At 40.7% G+C, this 18,688-nt stretch overlaps 1 protein-coding gene across 1 annotated transcript in view; it reads left to right on the top strand.

Annotated features, from left to right (window-relative positions):
* The first annotated feature begins 264 nt into the window (after positions 1 to 264).
* The window catches only part of CFI (complement factor I), a 49,597-nt gene continuing 31,173 nt past the window's right edge, over positions 265 to 18,688 (top strand). Inside the window, exons 1-4 of the mRNA XM_055587956.1 lie at positions 265 to 354; positions 7,953 to 8,000; positions 14,111 to 14,170; positions 17,410 to 17,689. Coding sequence (XP_055443931.1) covers positions 298 to 354; positions 7,953 to 8,000; positions 14,111 to 14,170; positions 17,410 to 17,689 — 445 coding nt within the window. The 5' untranslated portion in view covers positions 265 to 297. The remainder of the gene's footprint in view (positions 355 to 7,952; positions 8,001 to 14,110; positions 14,171 to 17,409; positions 17,690 to 18,688) is intronic.

Genomic DNA, 18,688 nt, shown 5'->3' with positions numbered 1-18,688 from the left:
AATTTCGTGGTTTCTGCCTACTGTAGCAAACAGAATAAGGCATTGTTCAGTACTGAGGTGGGGCATCAGTTTTCTCTGCGGGAAACAGTCCCTCAGCTATTTGCTGAGGTCTTTTTGGTTTCATTTACGGTAAAACTCTGGATTTTTGCCAAATTCTCCACGAGTTCAAAAGTACAAAGCTCTTTAGGAGGCCTGCTCTTTTTAAATATTTTTTCAGAGGTTAAAAATTAAATTTCAAAGAATACCTGGGGTGCAGAGGAGTCCACAGTAGAGACACAGACCTTGATTGTCTCCAACATGAAGCTTGGTCATGTCATTCTCTTACTTTTGTGCTTCTACTTAAGTTTTTGTGAGGTAAGCAATTCAATATTTATACAAACTTTTAAGTAGGTATTTCAAATATTGTAAAAATACAGAAAAAAATCTCAAGGATATTATTTTGACTTAAAGATTACATAGTTCACTTGCCAACGATGACAGTATTTAGTCAGTAACCAAGATTTTATGTTATATCTTGATGAAAGAGCTTGAAGAAATTGCTTTTTTTCATATGCTATTATCTGTGCATAGAGATTGGACTGAATGAAAATTTTACTAATAAATCTATGATTTATAGTAATTATTAAATCAGTAAACATTTATCAAGCCCTATCTATGTGCAAGGTATAGAGATAGGCAAGACTGATCCTTCCTTCAATAGCCTTTTGTACAGTTGTAGAAAGAAGATACAAATATACCAATGAGGAAATAATAAGCATAATTTGAAAAATATTTGAAAACATGAGAAGGAACTGTTATAAGACATATATATTTAATTGCCAAAAAATGGCACAAATATCATCATCTGCCAAGGGACTTTAATGAGAGGAAAAATCCCTTCCTGCTCAGAGATTGGGAAGGGTTTATGGGCCAAGTGGGATTTGAGCTATGGGGTCACACACAGTCGGACACGACTGAAGCGACTTAGCAGCAGCAGCATAATTCTGGATTAGATCTGATCAGTGGAGAGAAAGAGGAAATGATTTTCAGCCTGAAAAACAGCAAGTGGTATGGCCAGAAAGACAGCAAAGCACTGGGCTCCTCTCCATGAATAAACCCACTTGATCAGAGTAGAGACTTTGTAGGCAACTCAAGGAGTTAAAGCCAAAACAACAGATTGTAGCCAGTCTGGAAGGTAGCCTGTTAAGGTTAGAAATGTTTAAGACATTTTGGAGACTTGCTGATGATTGCCTACTTTTGTGATCAAAGAGTTGAAATAATTCCAAAAATTGTTTTGTTTTAAAGTCTGTTTATACCAGAAAATGTTTAAAGAGAACTACCTAAGATATCAGAATTAAATACTTAAGTTCTAAACTATAAGTTTAAGTATAGTTCTAAACTATAGAACTATAGTTCTAAACTTATAAGTTCTAAACTATATATGCAATGTTTAGAGTATAAAACAAATGGAAATAAAGTAAGTGCTTGTTGATTAAAATAGATTAAATTATTGCACATCCAGAAATAACTACCACATTAAAATGGTGCTTTTATATTTATTGAAATTAAAAAATGCCTCACTAAAATCTTATTTTTGTTAAGAAAAATACACACACACATAAATACACAAATATATTAATAAATGCTTATATAAATGGCAGTTTAAAAGTTCATGAGGAGTGTATATTAAACAGATAACAGTTAGTATCTCTGAGTAATGGGATTACTCATGATTTTTATGTTTTATGTATTAATGAATTTTCAGAGTTCAAAAATTTTGTCTTATTCATTCTCATTTTTCTTTTTTAAATACCAGATAAATGTGTGTTGCATGATAACAAGAGAAATTTGTTTTCTGAAAAAAGGTATTTCAGCCACATTTTGGGTTCCTGGAACAAAAACAGAATAAAAAAGAAAACTGAAAATAGTTTTCACTTACACAAAGGAAAAGAGCCTCTTTCTTTTACTGAACAATCATCCAATCATAAAATTGTCTTCATTCCTTTAAGAAACAGCATTTTGAAACCATGACTTCGTAAAATACTATTATTATTTCTTTATAAAAGAAAATGGAATGATTTTTTATGCCACCTGCTGAGAAATAATCATTTTTAAATGGAGTTTACCATAGAGATAGGGGCTTCCCTGGTGGCTCAGCAGTAAAGAATCCACCTGCCAATGCAGGAGACCTGGGTTCTTCCCTGGGTTGGGAAGATCCCCTGGAAAAGGCAATGGCAACCACTCCAGTATTTTTGCCTGGAGAATCCCATGGACAGAGGAGCCTGGTGGGCTACAGTCCATGGGGTCACAAAGAATCAGACCTGATTTAGCGGTTGAAGAGCAACAACCATAGAGACAACATAAATATGTTCTAAGTTTTAAAATATCTACATTTTCAACATGAAATAAAATATGTACAGCTGGGAGAAAGTTTTGTATTTTAAAAGCTGGGAGCAGATTTCCTTCTAGGGGATAAAAAGCCCCACTCCCTTTTTATATCAAAACATTTCGATGTACTGATTTGAAAGTGGATTATGTCAATGGGTGGGCTGGCAATGAAGTTGTTCTGAACAGTGAGATGAGAATCCTGGTTTTACTGAACCTACCTGGACAAAGAGGTAAGGGGACTTAGGAAAGGGTGGGAAAGAAACTCAGAGTGCAGAGGGAGTGGCTGCTGTGTCAATAACAAAGGGGTATTAAGGAACAGGGATCTCGGTCCTTGGAATTCCCCAGGCAAAAATTCTGGAGTACATACCATTCCCTTCGCCACAGGACCTTCCCAACCTAAGGATCCAACCGTCTCCTGCATTGCAGGCAGTTTCTTTACCATCAAAGCCACCAGGGAAGTCCCAGTAATGAATAGGGAAGCCAAATATTTTAGTCACTATGGTTAAATACTGTGATATACTTGGCTGTGACATAATCCCTGACCAAAACCTTTAATTTTTTTTTTTTAACCCTAAAAGCATATTATAAAATTCGGTTTATATGGGTAGTATTTTGGAAGGAAAGAACTGGGGTGATGGTCAACAGAGTGATGAGATCTGGAAAGAGAATATGCACAGAGGCAATACACAGTGTAGAGAGTGATGTCAGCCAGCAAGGCAGAGTAGGCAAATCCAAACACTTGTCCCTCCACCAAGAAAAAAAAACCAGAAAAGTCAAGCAAACGTTCAAAACCAACTTTGTCAGAACTCCAGTTATCAAAGTCCTACAGTACCCAAGTGACTGCTGAATGAAGGAAAAAGGCAACTTAAAAATGGCAGGAAAACTGCAGTATTTCTACTTGCCCTTACCCCACCCAGATACCAACTCAGTGGCGGTCTTGAAGATAGCAATCCAGATTCCCAGTGTGGAACTCTAGTCCCAGTTCTAAATGGAGCAGAGCAGACTTTATTTAAAAAGAAATTGTGTTTGTCTGTTCTAACCTATCCAGGGGCTACTTGAAAGACTGGACAATAAATTTGTCTTTGTTTCATCTAACTTGGAACTCAGAGTGGAAAGGCAGCAGGCATTCCTCAAAAACATTATAAAGGCAAGCAAACAATCTACCACCACCTGAGACAAAACAGTTGAGGCCTACAACAGAGTGCGGAAGCTTGGAAGGGAAAGTTAGAGTTTCAGCTGGAAGTTAGGGCATTCAAAAGCCCCTGTGTATCCTGGGGAATTAAGAAAGCAACGCACATGCCAAGGGCAAGAAGCCCAGAAAACACCTAAGAAGACCCTAAGCCTAGACCTCCAGGCTCAGTGCAAATGTGAAGTAAAAGCTAAGACAGAATTGTCAACACTCTGGTTAAGTACTGAGCACTGAAGTGCCCCAGCACACAGCCAATTTGCAAGCTCGGAATAGGTTTTTTTGTTGTTTTCAATTTCAAGGATTCCTTATTCTTTTCTTTCCTTCTTTCCTTTCTTTCATTTCCTTCTTCTTTCCTTTCTCTTTTTTCCCCTCCCTGTCCATTTCCCTTTCTCTTCCTCTCTCTCTGGTTGCTTGTGTTGAAGGAAATCTTTGTCTAAATCCTAGCTAAATGCAAGGTAAAGAAACCAAGACTTCAGAAACCACACATGACAAAAAAGAAAAAAAAAACCTTTATAGAAACAGTTTTGAAAAATTAGTAAATAGCTATAGTCTACAGGAATCAAGGAAAGCAAACCCTGAGAAGAAGAAAGAATTTGATTTCAAGAATTACAAATTATAATATTAAAAATATCCAGTCTCCAACAAAGAATATGAAGCATGCAATGAAACAAGAAAATATGGCCCATTCACAGGAGAAATTATTTCTGAGGAAGAACAGACTTTGAACTCACCAAAGACTTTAAGTCAAACATCTTAAATATATTCAAATACCCGCCCCCCCCCAAAAAAAAAACAAGGAGGATGTAGGAACAAATAGAGAATATCCATGAAAGATAGAAATTATAAAAGGAATTAGACTGAAAAGTATAACAAAGAATTCACTAGAGGGTTTTAACAGCAGATTTGAGCAGGCAGAAGAGTAAGTGAAGCTGAAGATTGGTCAATTAAATTATCTGAGGAGCAGAAAGAATAATAAAAAGAGAAACCATCAGTATACACACAATTGGAATCTCAGAAGGAGAAGAGATAGTCGGAGAATATTTGAAGAAGTAATAACCAAAAACTTCTGAAATTTGATAAAAGATAATGAACCTAGAATGTCCCTGGTGATCCGGTGGCTAAGAATCCGCCTGACAACGCAGGGGACACGGGTTCCATCCCTGGTCTGGGAGGATCCCACATGCTGTGGGGCAGCTAAGCCCCTGCACCACAACCGCCGGGCGCATGCACTCTGGAGCCTGTGCTTCGCAACAAGCAAAGCCACTGCCATGAGAAGCACCACAACTGGGGAGGAGGCTCCACTTGCAGCACCTAGAGAGGGCCTATATGCAGCAGTGAAGGCCCAGAACAGCCACAGATCAGTTAATTAAAAAAAAAAGGTGTTCAACCTCAGTCGTTGGGGAAAAAATGCAGATAAAACTATTCTCTAATGACATTCTTATATACCTAATTGACAAAGATAAAAATGTTTAATGTTTTCTGTTCTGTGGTCAAGAAGATGGAAAATAGGCCCTGTCATATACTGATGACCCCTGGAGAAGGGATAAGCTACCCACTCCAATATTCTGGCCTGGAGAATACAATGGACTGTATAGTCCATGGGGTTGGAGAAATATCAATAACCACAGATATGCAGATAACACCACCCTTATGACAGAAAGCTAAGAAGAACTAAAGAGCCTCTTGATGAAAGTGAAAGAGGAGAGTGAAAATGCGGCTTAAAATTCAACATTCAAAAACCTGGGATCATGGCATCCAGTCCCATCACTTCATGGTAAGTAGATGGGGAAACAATGGAAACAGTGGCTGTCTTTATTTTGGGGGGCTCCAAAATCACTGCACGTGGTGACTGCAGCCATGAAATTAAAAGACACTTGCTCCTTGGAAAAAAAGCTATGACCAACCTAGACAGTATATTAAAAAGCAGAGACATGACTTCACCTCTCTATAATGGACAAAGGTCCATCTAGTCAAAGATATGGTTTTTCCAGTAGTCATATATGGATGTGAGAGTTGGACCATAAAGAAAGCTGAGTGCCGAAGAACTGATGCTTTTGAACTGTGTGTTGGAGAAGACTCTTGAGAGTCCCTTGGACTGAAAGGAGATCCAACCAGTCAATCCTAAAAGAAATCAGTCCTGAATATTTGTTGGAAGGACTGATGCTGAAGCTGAAACTGTTTCAACAAACCTGAAACTCGAATACTTGGTCACTTGATGCAAAGAAATGACTCATTGGAAAAGATCATATTGCTGGAAAAGATTGAAGGCAGGAGACAAAGGGGACATCAGAGGATGAGATGATTGGATGGCATCACCAACTCAATGTACATGTCTTTGAGCAAGCTCCAGGGGTTGGTGAGAACGGGGAAGCCTGACGTGCTGCAGTTCATGAGGTTGCAAAGAGTTGGACATGACTGAGCGACTGAACTGAACTGATATATTGATGATAAGAGTTCAAATTTGAGCAATTTCTAGAGAGAGAAGGGCTTCTCAGGTGGCTCAGTGGTAAAGAATCCACCTTCCAATTCAGGAGACCCAGGTTCATCCCTGGGTGGAGAAGATCTCCTGTAGTAGGAAATGACAACTCACTCCAGTATTCTTGCCTGGAAAATTTCATGAACAGAGGAGCTTGGTGGGCTACAGTCCATGGGGTCACAAGAGTTTGCAACTGAGCATGCACACTAGAGAGAGAAATTAGCCAATATCTTTCTAAACTAAAACTGCTCATTTCTTTGATTCAGCAGTGTTACTCCCAGGTAAGTACTGACAAATATACTTAGCATATGGGGGAAATAATGTGTATTATACGAGGAGATTTATCACAACACTTTATAATAACAGAACATTGAAAACAATCTAAATTCCCTTTGTTGGCTACTGGTTGTAAACTATACTGGTGTTGGGGGTGCAGAATTAGTAAAGTATGGGTTCACATATACAGTGATGATCTCTGGAAAGGTTCACTGCTGCTGCTGCTGCTAAGTCGCCTCAGTCGTGTCCTACTCTGTGCGACCCCGTAGATGGCAGCCCACCAGGCTCCCCTGTCCCTGGGATTCTCCAGGCAAGAACACTGGAGTGGGTTGCCATTTCCTTCTCCAATGCATGAAAGTGAAAAGTGAAAGTGGGCGCTCAGTCATGTCCAACTCTCGGCGACCCCATGGACTGCAGCCCACCAGGCTCCTCCATCCATGGGATTTTCCAGGCAAGAGTACTGGAGTGGGGTGCCATTGCCTTCTCCGGAAAGGTTCACTAGGAACTATTAAGTGGTTGACTCTGCGTAGTGCTTGAGTGACTGAATGGAAAACAGGAGAGAAATATAATTTTTACAGGCACCCTTTTGAACATGTTTGTAATATTTTTATGTGTTTTCTATTTTAAAAAATATCAATTAAAAATGAAAAAAATTTTTCATCCATTTTACATTCATTATAACAAAACAAGACCAAGAAACTACACCATTGTTTTGTTTTGTTTTGTACTCTCTGAGGCAAAAGTGATGGAAATGACCCTGAAATAAAATTGGAGGGGAAAATTGCTAGTGAAGACCACGATGAGAAGGAACTGAGGCTGCATAGGGCCTAAAACTCTTTCAGTGGAAATGTTCTGATATGACTGTTAACTTTCAGGATATGAGCTGTTTATTCACTTCTGGAAGAAAGACAAAAGTTTATATTGCTTACTCTTTTTGAAACTTTTCCATCTTATTCCTCAGTGTTTTCCAGGGAAACCCTGATTGTACCTGTTGGTCATCATGATACAATCATCACAAAATCTCAGTGGCATGTAACTTGATTTAGTTTACTCGCCTACAGGTTAGCTGGAGATCATCTCATCTAAGGTGGGCTCAGCTGGAGTGATTCTTCTTTGCTGGCCTGATCATCTTCTTCCCACAGCTATGGCAGAGAAGCAGAAGGACAAACCCAGTTGCACAAGTACCCTCCAAGCATCTCTTACGTCACATATGCTGACTTCCTATTGTCCAAAGCAAGTCACTGGCCAGGCCCAGAATCTGGAAGTAGGAAAATATACCTCCCCTCTCTGGAGGAAGAGATAACAGCAAAGGACAGGATGAAGAGCAGTAGGCCTGGGGCCATAAGCAGTCTACCGCGGTCAGCATCACATTAGCGTCTGTGCAGGATCTTGAGTGTTTATTTGTGCCGTCCCATGTATTTTGCACTTGCTATTCACAACAGCTCTGTGAGGATATTATTTTTCTTTTCCACATTTCACAGAAGAAGAAACAACCATAAAGGTAAAGTCATTTACAAAAAATTACACAACTAGTTAGCAGTAGAAGGGGAATTTTCGACTTTTTTACAGCAAGCAGTAGGACGGAAAATGGTGGACTTTTGCTCTACTTGGTCATAACTGATCATTTTTTTCTTTTGTTTATAGGATAATTTTAGAAAAAGAGGAAAGTCAAAGGCAGTGAAGAAATCACAGGTAAAGCTATATGGCTGTATACCAGGGTGGGATAGTAGATTGCTTTTTTTTTTCTTGTTTGTTGTCTAATAACCAACTGTGCATCTAAAATGGCTTCACTGGGAAATTCCCTGGAGGTCAAGTGCTTAGGCCTTTCACCATGCTTTCACTGCCAAGGGTGCAGGATCAATCCCTGGTCGAGGAACTAAGATCCCACAATCCACGTGCCATGGCTAACAAAAAGGCTAACCCGTACTCCTGCCTAGAATAAAAAGATAAAGTTTACAGCAGGATAATTATCACAGAATCACAAATACCAAAGAAATGATCCCCCCTAAAAAAAAAAGAAACAGCAGCTAAGGGAATTGAGTCATGTTTTAGAGATAACTAGGCTATAGTAGTACTCACTAAAAATTTTTGTGCATGTTCCCCCAGTATATGTGAATTTATTTATTTATAAATAATATATACTCTACTGTATAAATATACTTTAAAAAAGAAAATTTTAAAAACAAGTACTTTAATAATAATCTTACTGTTAATCTTTAATGACATATCATCATCAAATACACTATTTTTAAATTTTTTCATTTGATTTTAATATCATATTAGTTGGAAAAGATACCTTACAAAGAGCTGCTGCTGCTAAGTCAACACACATAATAAAGACAGGGAAAGTTTCAATAATGATATTTGATGGAAACCTATATTTCAGTTAGTCTCTTTAATATTATTGATTGGGGGAGGGTTGGCTTCTTTTCATATCTGATTAGCTTTCTATTGGATTCACATGGATTGTGGGATCTTGAAGCCCATGGTGTGGCTAATGAACAGCTTCTGCTGTAGCTGGAAGTGTAGACTCTGCCATTCTTGTTTATTGATGCTGTATTTTGGCATTATTGTCAATCTGGTATCATTTCACTACATGCATCTCTAAATCACTTGTCCATCTGCGAAGATTATTTCAGCTAAAACTAGATGATATAGTCTATAATGTCCCATAATCAAGCACATGAATATGATTCGCCATCCTAAAAGAGAAACCTTCTCTTGACCCCATGTTGTTGTTTAGTCACTCAGTCATGTCCAACTCTTTGCAACCCCATGGACTGCAGCACGCCAGACTTCCCTGACCTTCACCATCTCCTGGAGCTTGAGTTGATGATGCCATCCAACCATCTCATCCTCTGTCATCCCTTTCTCTTCCTGCCTTCAATCTTTCCCAGCGTCAGGGTCTTTTCTTCTGAGTCAGCTCTTCACATCAGGTGGTCAAAGTATTGGAGCTTCAGCTTCAACATCAGTTCTTCCAATGAATATTTGGGACTGATTTCTTTAGGATTGACTGGTTTAAACTCCTTGCAGTCCAAGGGACTCTCAAGAGTCTTCTCCAACACCACAGTTCAAAATCAACAATTTGTCAATGCTCAGCCTTCGAATTCTCACATCCATGCATGACTACAGGAAAAACTATAGCTTTGACAAGACGGACTTTTGTTGGCATAGTAATGTCTCTGCTTTTTAATATGCCGTCTAGGTTTATCATAGGTTTTCTTCCAAAGAGCATGTCTCCTTTAATTTCATTGTTGCAGTCACCATCTGCAGTGATTTTGGAGCCCAAGAAAATAGTCTGTCACTGTTTCCATTGTTTCCCATCTATTTGCCATAAAGTGATGAGATCAGATGCCATGATATTAGTTTTCTGAATGTTGAATTTTAAGCCAGCTTTTTCACTCTCCTCTTTTACCTTCATCAAGAGGCTCTTTAGTTCCTCTTCACTTTCTGCCATAGGGTGGTGTCATCTGCATATTTGAGGTTATTGATATTTCTCCTGGTGATCTTGATTCCAGTTTGTGCTTCGTCCAGCCTGGCATTTCACATGATGTACTCTGCATATAAGTTAAATAAGCAGGGTGACAATATACAGCCTTGACGTACTCCTTTCCCAATTTTGAACTAGTCTGTTGTTCCATGTCCGGTTCTAACTGTTGCTTCTTGACCTGCACACAGGTTTCACAGGAGTCAGGTAAGGTGGTCTGGTGTTCCCATCTCTTTAAGAATTTTCCAGTTTGCTGTGATCCACAGAGTCAAAGGCTTTAGTGTAGTCAATAATGCCCTCCAATTATGACCCCATTTCTCTGTGCTTCTTGACATCTAATCTTCAAAAAAGTTGCTATGCTCAATTTCTCTTTCTATTATTTCTTGGGGCTTCCCAACCCAGTCTGGCTTGAGTTCCCACATTCTACCAAAATAACCTTTGTCAAGATCCCCGTCTTACTGGAGGAGTATCACACAACTGCTAATCATCCCTTCCTTCTCTCTGCCTCTGTGTCACCATTTTCTGTTTATTTGTCTTTTACTTCACTGGCCACGTCTTCTTATCTCCTTTACCAATTCTTCATTATCGGCCTACCCTCTCAACATCATTTGCTCACATCCTCCAGTGGATAAGCCAAAGTCTTTCCAGTAGCCAACAAGGTCCTATGGGATCAATCACACATCCCTCCAATTCTCTGGCCTCATCTCCTCCTGTTCTCCCTTCAGCCATTCACAGCCCTCCAGCCACACCAGTGTCCTGGTCCAAGAGCACATCACATATACTTCTAGCCCTCAACTTTTGCTCTGGCTGTTTCCTCTGACTCTGACACTTCACCCCTAGATATCTGCGTGGCTTCCTCACTCACCTTCAGGCATCTGCTCCAAGGTAAACTTTTCCTCAAAGTCTTCCTTGACAACCCTATATGCAAAAATAGCAATCCTTCCCCTCACTCTCCACAATTTCTCTCTTTCTCTTACTGTGTGTTTGTATTTGTCACCTTGTGTCATACTACATATTTATTCTTTTTTAAAAAAATATTTATTTATTTGTCTGCACTGGGTCTTATTTGGAATCTTTAATTGTGACGTGTGGGATGTCATGCATGTCCGGGGACTGAACCTGGGCCCCCTGCATTGGAAACACAGAGTCTTAGCCACTGGATCACCAGGGAGGTCCCTATGTTTATTCTTTATTTACTTTTTGCGCTTGTGTCCCCAGGACCCAGAACAGTGCCCAGCACATAGTAGGCTCTCAATAAATAGTGAGTGAATATGCTGTGAAGAGCCAATCCATATTCAAATATTAGAAAAGGTTCATTTCTGTCTTTCTACTTTTTCAATAAAATATACAAAGTTATTTCACCCTCTGGGTTATCTTCACATCTCCGGGGTTTATGTAATCCACTTTGAAAATTATTGCACAATAGGAGTGGCTCTCCATCCTTGGGGAGTATAAGAATCTTTATGGAGCTTGTTTACAGTACAGATTCAAGATCTCCCCTCAGAAATTCTAATTCAGGAGGTCTACTGCTTGGGTCCAAGAATCTGCATTTGCACAATTATACACCTCACATGAGTGAGGCAGACAGTCCCAGCTACAACTGGGAGTACTTTTCATGTATTTGGCACTCTTCTTTTTCAGCTTTAAATTCCAGGCTCAATAAAAATGGGGAAAAGGCTTCTGTAGCGTACTCCATCAGCTCACACGTAGCTCACACACAGAATGATTCAGTTGGTCCCAATCTCCCTAGATAAGTGGTTCTCAAGGTTTGGGATTATAAAGACTATTTCTAGATGGCTATCTGTATCAGTCAGTTTTGGCTACACTCCAATAAGAACCAATCCTCAAATCTTAGTGGCTTGGCATAAGAAAAGTTAATTTTTTCTCGTGCAAAGACTGTGGGTCTGGGTAACTCTCCAGTGAACACGTCCTCCATGTGTTGGCCCAACCTTCTGAGCTGGTTTGATTCTGTGGTGCCTCTGAAACACATGTTCCCCTGATCACCATAGCAGAGCAGAAGTAAGTAGCATTGTTGAGCACTGGAAATTAAATGTTTCTACCCGAAACCAATACATGTTACTTCAGCTCACATTTCTGTGGGCAAAGCAAGTCACCACCACATCCAGCCACAAGAAGGAAATGCAGCCTCACCATTTGCTTGGAAGTAAGAGTTACATAAGATTTTAGTAAATAGTATTATGTTTACCACAAAAACAAATCCTAAGAAAATACTTAGATCCACCACTCTACCTTTCACCATCAACCATAGGCAGAATAGTAGCTGTAATTTTAGTATCCGTTATTGTAGGAAGGAAGGAAGTTACACAATCAATATAATTTCAGTGATGATTTAAATAACTTTGCTTCTTATTAATTTTAACAGCTTCCACACACATTGAAAAGATAAATACACATGAATGTATGAGGAATAGTTTATATTCTGTCTACAGCAAACACTGGTGTAAAAATGCATGTACAAACCCCTTTAATAATGTCCTCTAAGATCATCAGCCTACTGCTCTAGACATTGAGGATCCATGGGCAACTGTGACTTACCCAGTCCCTTTAGGGTAAAACTTTTTGCCATCAGGTTTTACACAGTGAATAAGAAAGCCTTACTTTTACTGTTTTCAGCCATCACAAATAATTTTCTAACTTTCCTTTGATTATTGCCATTGTCAGCAGCCACAGTGTTGGTATTTGCCATTACCATCAATCTTAAATTTTAAATGGTAATATTATCATAAAATTGATTGCACTTACAATAAGAAATTTAAGAAATAGAAAACTGCTTAATTCCAAAGGCAATCTGCTCCCCCATGCTCTGGTTACACCTTCTCCCATCCCATCCTCAACCTTATTCTAACAATTTTGCCCTTTCTCTCTTAAAGCTTCCATCTTTCCCATTCCATTGGATTACTGACCTTACCCTTTACTCATGATGAAATCTCACCTAACAACAAAAATCTCTCTTTACTGTGTCCCTTTATGATACTATCTTTCCATTTTTTTCCCCTTCAAAGCCTAACCTTAATGCTTTCTATACTGAAAGCATGATGACCTTCTTTTTCATTTAGCTGTTTTTTACTAAATTAATTCTATATACAATTACAAAGGCAAATAATACCACATGGCTTAAAATCATGGTGATATTAAAATATTTAATAATTTATTTAACAATTGGTTGGGCTTAGATGGACTTCCCTGGTGGCTCAGATGGTAAAGAATCTGCCTGCAATGTAGGAGACCCAGGTTCAATCCCTGGGTCAGGAAGATCCTCTGGAGAAAGGAATAACAATCCACTCCAGTATTCTTGCCTGGAGAATCCCATGGACAGAGGAGCCTGGAAGGCTACAGTCCTTGAGGTCACAAAGGGTCAGACATGACCGAGCGACTAACACAGATACACATAACATTAAACACCTCTCTCACACACACCTCCTCACCCTTGATTCTCTCTAACTAGAGACGACAACTTTCAAATATTTGTTGTTTCTTCTGTTGTTTATATGAGATTCCTTAAAAACATATTCATACAGCCATTCTTTTAACTAATCCTTTGGTTCTTTTAGCCACTCCATCTTCTTCAGAAGTAGTAGGGGCCCCAGTTCCTAAGCTTTTCTGGGGTCCTCTGGGGGTTAATTTGCTTTATTCTTATGGACTTCCCTCATTAGGTTTGGGTTTCATTGCTCTGTCGTGTGCTAAACCTATTACCACCTGCCCATCTGCTTTCCAGCTTCCAACCTTTCAATAATATCCCAAGTCTATAATCCTCTCCCCCATTCTCCTTGGCCTTATTGATTATGCCTTTTTTTTTTAATTATATTACTCTCATTTTGATGAAACTTGGAGAGGAGGCAGAAGTTTCTGTAAAGTCTGTGTTCAGTCTCCCATGTCTGAGTACAGGACCAATCAACAGAGTTAGCACATGCTTCTGTTTCCATTTCTTCACTGCCCATTCTGGCCTCAGCTCACCAAGGTCTGGTCTCTGCCTCTGACATTCAGCTAAAACTTCTGCCTCAAGGATCCCAGTCATCTTTGTTCATCAAATTCAGTGGCCTTTTTTTCAGCTTCCTCTTCTGAAGCTCTCTGCAAAATTAGACACATGAGCAACATCTCTCTGGCTGAAAAGCAAAATATCTTCTGCTTATTCCACATCTTCAGCTACTAAAAAGGGTAAAATTCTCCTCAGTGTTCTTTGTGTGTGTGTGTGTGTGTGGGTGGGTTTTTTTTTTTTTTTTTTTGGTTTGTTTTTTGGGGGTCTTTTGGGTTGTTTGTGTGTTTTGTTTTTCACCGTTCATTCAATGCATTCCAGGCTCACCATGCCCCTGAAGCAAGTCTGAGCAAGGAGACAGAAGCTTCATCTGAAGTGAAGGTCAGAGTCTATATAATTCCTTGCTGTTATGTTGTTGTAGCCACACATTCCGGGAAACAAACTCACTCAGAAGGGCAATGCAGATAGTGGAGTGCAGTTTATTACAGCGGCGGGCCCAAGGCAGAGTCTCCTCTTAGCCAAGGACCCCGACCAGTTTTTGTGAAGACCTTATATACCCTGCGATTCATGGGGTCGCAAAGAGTTGGACACGACTGAGCGACTGATCTGATCTGATCTATATACCCTAAGTGTATGTCCCCAAACCCACCTCCCCAGATTGCCTGAAACTAGTCTGAACAAAGGAAAAGAAAGATACAATCAAAGTTAACCCATGATTCATAGGCCTTAAGCCTAGGTAGTTAACAGTGGACAATTATCAATAGGCCTGTGGTCATACTCCAATAAGCATTAATAGATTTTATGATTCTGTTCGGTTACACAGATAATTAGGGTATTCTTTTAGGCCCCGAGAGTCTAGGTACAAGCCCTGGGGCTCTTCCATGGGGTGGGGGGCGGTGGGGGGGTTCTGGTTTTCCAGTTGGTATGTTGCTTCCATAGATACTGGGCATAAATAACTCAAAGTCCACAGTCCAGCCCGAGATTGAGTCCTGCTCTCAAGATGGAGCCTGTTCTGTTTCCTCCTTCAATATGTGACTCTTCGTGAGACCAAGTGTCTTTTAATTTGTTGTTTTTGCTCTAAGAATGACTGAAAAGTCGAAGACACTTGTCCAGGTTTCAGTCTAAAACTCAGGGGAAAATGACACCTCAGAAAGGGATAAATTTGGGGAAAAAAGAAAAATTTTCACCCAATTAAAATATTGATTTTTCAATAGAAAGGTGATTGTCCCTAAAAGGGTGACTGTCCTAGCTGTCAGGGCACTTAAATTTTATCAGTAGAAGGTACAGGAGCTAAATAATTACAAAGTTCAACTCTAATAAGTGCTACCAAAAAAAGGTACATGGAACCATGGAAAGTATTAAGTAGTAGATTTTATTCTAGACCAGTGTATCAAAAATTGGTGTATTTAATGATAAATTTGTCAAATTTCCTGGTTATTTGATAAAGTTTACTAAAAATCACGTCAGATAGAATGACTTTCACAGCTTTTGCAAAGTTTGATGTGGTCTTTAAGTGACTGATTTTTTTCTTCATCACAGCCCTTAAAGATTGTTTAACTTGTTTCTGCCCACTGAGCAAGAGTAGGGGTTGGGGAGGGCTGGGGACTCTTATGGCCTGAGGCTGGGGAGACCAGATAAAAGGATGCCCATCCTTCAGAGGGATACCTGAGCACACAGAGAGCGAGCGAGCATTAACTTTCCACAACTGGCTTTTGACTCAATTGAACTATTTCCAGCCTTCACTGTATCTCCTCTGGATTCCTGCAGGTCTTTTTTTTTTTTTTTTTTTTTTTTTAGCAGCACTGATCATATACAGGATCTTAGTTTCCCAACCAAGGATGGACCAGGGGCCCCTGCAATGGAAGCGTGGAGTCTTAACCACTGGACTGCCAGAGAATTCCCCCACAGGTCTAATTGGCCTCCTGCCTAGCTGTCTGAGCTGATCTCCAGAAAGATCTTCCTCCAATGCAAATTTAAGGAAATTCAAAAAAAGTCTCCCAGGGACTCCCTCAGGACCTGCTACCTTATCCCCCACCACCCTCTTGCTCTATCCCTCAGCCTGAAATGCACTGTTTTTACTGTCAGGGTTTCACAGTTCTGCCTGGAGTGTGTCTCCACCCCACCCTGCCAGTAGACTCCTCCTGAGCACTCTCAGAACTCAATCCAGACATCAGCTCTTCTTCGAAATGTTCCTAAGCCTCCTAGTTAGGCCAAGGACCCAGAACACAGTCCTGATGGCATCTTTGGCCCATGTCTACCAGGGAGCTTGAGCATGTCTACCTCGACTCATGTCTACCAGAGATGGGCTTGCCTGTCTCCCTTCTGGCTGGTATACTCCTTAGGCAGGGTTTCCTAACCCGTGACCACCCCAGCTGAAGCACACACAAGCCTAGAGCCATCAGGTGGGACTGCTCATGATGTGCACCACCCTTCCTGTGTTTTGCTAGCACCAACCCTCTGCTAACACCTGACTTTCCTCGCTCTGCTTAGATGCTCTGTGAGGCCTTTTAAAATGCACCTGGAGGGACTTCCCTGGTGGTTCAGTGGTTAAGATTCTGCATTTCCACTGCAAGGGTCAAGAGTCTGATCCCTAGTTGGGAAACTAAGATCCCCGATGCCCCATGGAGTGGCAACAACAACAAAAAAAGCCCCTGGAAAGATGTAGTCTCTCCCACTCTGGATCTCCAAGAGTACTGCATCTTGTTTGTATGACTGTTGCATCACTTACCCTAGTTATTATGTGTATTTCTATCTTACTGTCTAGATGTCAAACCCTTGAAAGACGGAGCCAATGTCATGTTCATTTTACCAGGATTTTGCACAAAGTAGGAGTTTGGCAAATGGTTTTGCATTTATTAATAGAATTAATCAACTTCATTCATCAGTTCATTCCATGAGACTATAATCAGCACCGAATTTGCTACTCCTTAAGGTGACTGGTGCAGAGAAGGCAATGGCACCCCACTCTAGAACTCTTGCCTGGAAAATCCCATGGACGGAGGAGCCTGGTAGGCTGCAGTCCATGGGGTCGCACAGAATCGGACACGACTGAGCGACTTCACTTTCACTTTTCCCTTTCATGCGTTGGAGAAGGAAATGGCAATCCACTCCAGTGTTCTTGCCTGGAGAATCCCAGGGACGGGAGAGCCTGGGGGGCTGCCATCTGTGGGGTCGCACAGAGTCAGACACAACTGAAGTGACTTAGCAGCAGCAGCAAGGTGACTGGTGAGATACGTTGATTTCTTCAAAGGCAGAATTTTATTTGACTTTTGAATAATTACAGCTCCCACTGATTTCATGCCTAGTACCTCTCAGCTATTATACACATCTTATTTCTAATCCTGGCAATAACCTTGTGAAATAGAAGATAATATCCCCATTTTACAGATGAGGAAGCTCATGTTTCATGAGGGTAGGTAACTTGCTCAAGACCAATTTAACCGTAAGTGCCCAAGTTGGGACTAGAAGCCAGGGTTGTTTGAGTCTAAAAACCACCAGACCACATCACCCTTATCTATGCTGTCGAGTAGGTGAGTCAGTTTTGTTTCTTTCCTTCAGGTTTTCATCTTTAAAAATATTTTAGTTTGTTGCTAAGTTAATGTTTATTTTATGCTTTATAGCCCACTTCAACACAAGACACATCTCAAAAAGATTTCGTGGATAAAAAGTGCTTAACTGAAAAACACACACATCTCTCCTGCAACAAAGTCTTCTGCCAACCATGGCAGAAATGCATCGATGGGACGTGTCTTTGTAAACTTCCTTATCAGTGCCCGAAGAATGGTACCAGGGTGTGTTCAACTAATGGGAAAAGCTACTCAACTTACTGTCAGCAGAAGAGTTTTGAATGTTATCGTCCTGAGGCAAAGTTTTTAAAAACTGGAGCATGCACAGGTGGAGGTAGGAAAAGCCTAGTTTATTATATTAAGAAGAAAATTGTCTACTATATTTTCTATTAGAAAATACTTTTCCTTTGGAATGTTATAATGACAACTCAAAATTCTTCTCTAGACCCTCAGTAGTAGTTGGGGTGATAATAAAGAAATTAGGAATCATCAGAACACAGCCAGCCATTGAATCTAGAGCATGTGACCCTGAGACTGGTCCTTCCCATCCCAGTGCCTATGCCACTGTATGCTGCCCAGCCCATCAGAACCATCCCTACTCTCACTTCTACTTGGCTAAAGGGATTGTTCCCAGAGCTGTTGAGTTGCTTTAGAACCCCGGGGGAAATGCTTTACATGAGATTGGGACTGAACTAGAACCTCTTTGGACCCCCAACCCCAGTCATTTCTTCCAGTTTCCATCCCACCAATCCCTATCCCTCTCCCTAGCCCCAGCCTCATCAGCCCTGATCCGAGGTTTAGCTCAGGTCACTGCTGGCCAAGGACATACTCCACCCGAGCAAACGACACATCAGATCAGAGAGCTTATCAAGACTTCATCCAGGTGCCTAATGTAGTGAGGAGGCTGGGACCCTAATACGTGAATTAGTGGAGTGATTAAGATGAAAAGACTCTTGGGCTGCCCTGGTGACTCAGTGGTAAAGAATCAGCCTGCCAATGCAGGAGACATGGGTTCAATCCCTGGTCCAGAAAGATCCCACATTCCTTGGAGCAACTAAGCCCCTGCACCACAACTACCAAGCCTGCGCTCTAGAGCCCAGGAGCCACAACTACTGAAGCCCATGCTCCTTAGAGCCTGTGTACCACGGCAAGAGAAGCCCCTGCAATGAGAAGCCCATGGGGGGCAATGAAGACCCAGTGCAACCAAAAATAAATAAGAAGATTGAGGGTCTCACTGTCAGTCAGATTTAGTTGCAAGCCCCTCCAAGCACCCCCTCCATTATTGACAAGCTGTACAGCCTCCCTGGACTGCAGTTTCCGCATCTGTAAAATG

Source organism: Bubalus kerabau, chromosome 7 (genome assembly GCF_029407905.1).
Source record: "Bubalus kerabau isolate K-KA32 ecotype Philippines breed swamp buffalo chromosome 7, PCC_UOA_SB_1v2, whole genome shotgun sequence".
NCBI classification, from domain to species: domain Eukaryota; kingdom Metazoa; phylum Chordata; class Mammalia; order Artiodactyla; family Bovidae; genus Bubalus; species Bubalus kerabau.
Note: the sequence above shows the minus strand (reverse complement) of the source record. Positions and strands in the feature narration are given on the sequence as shown.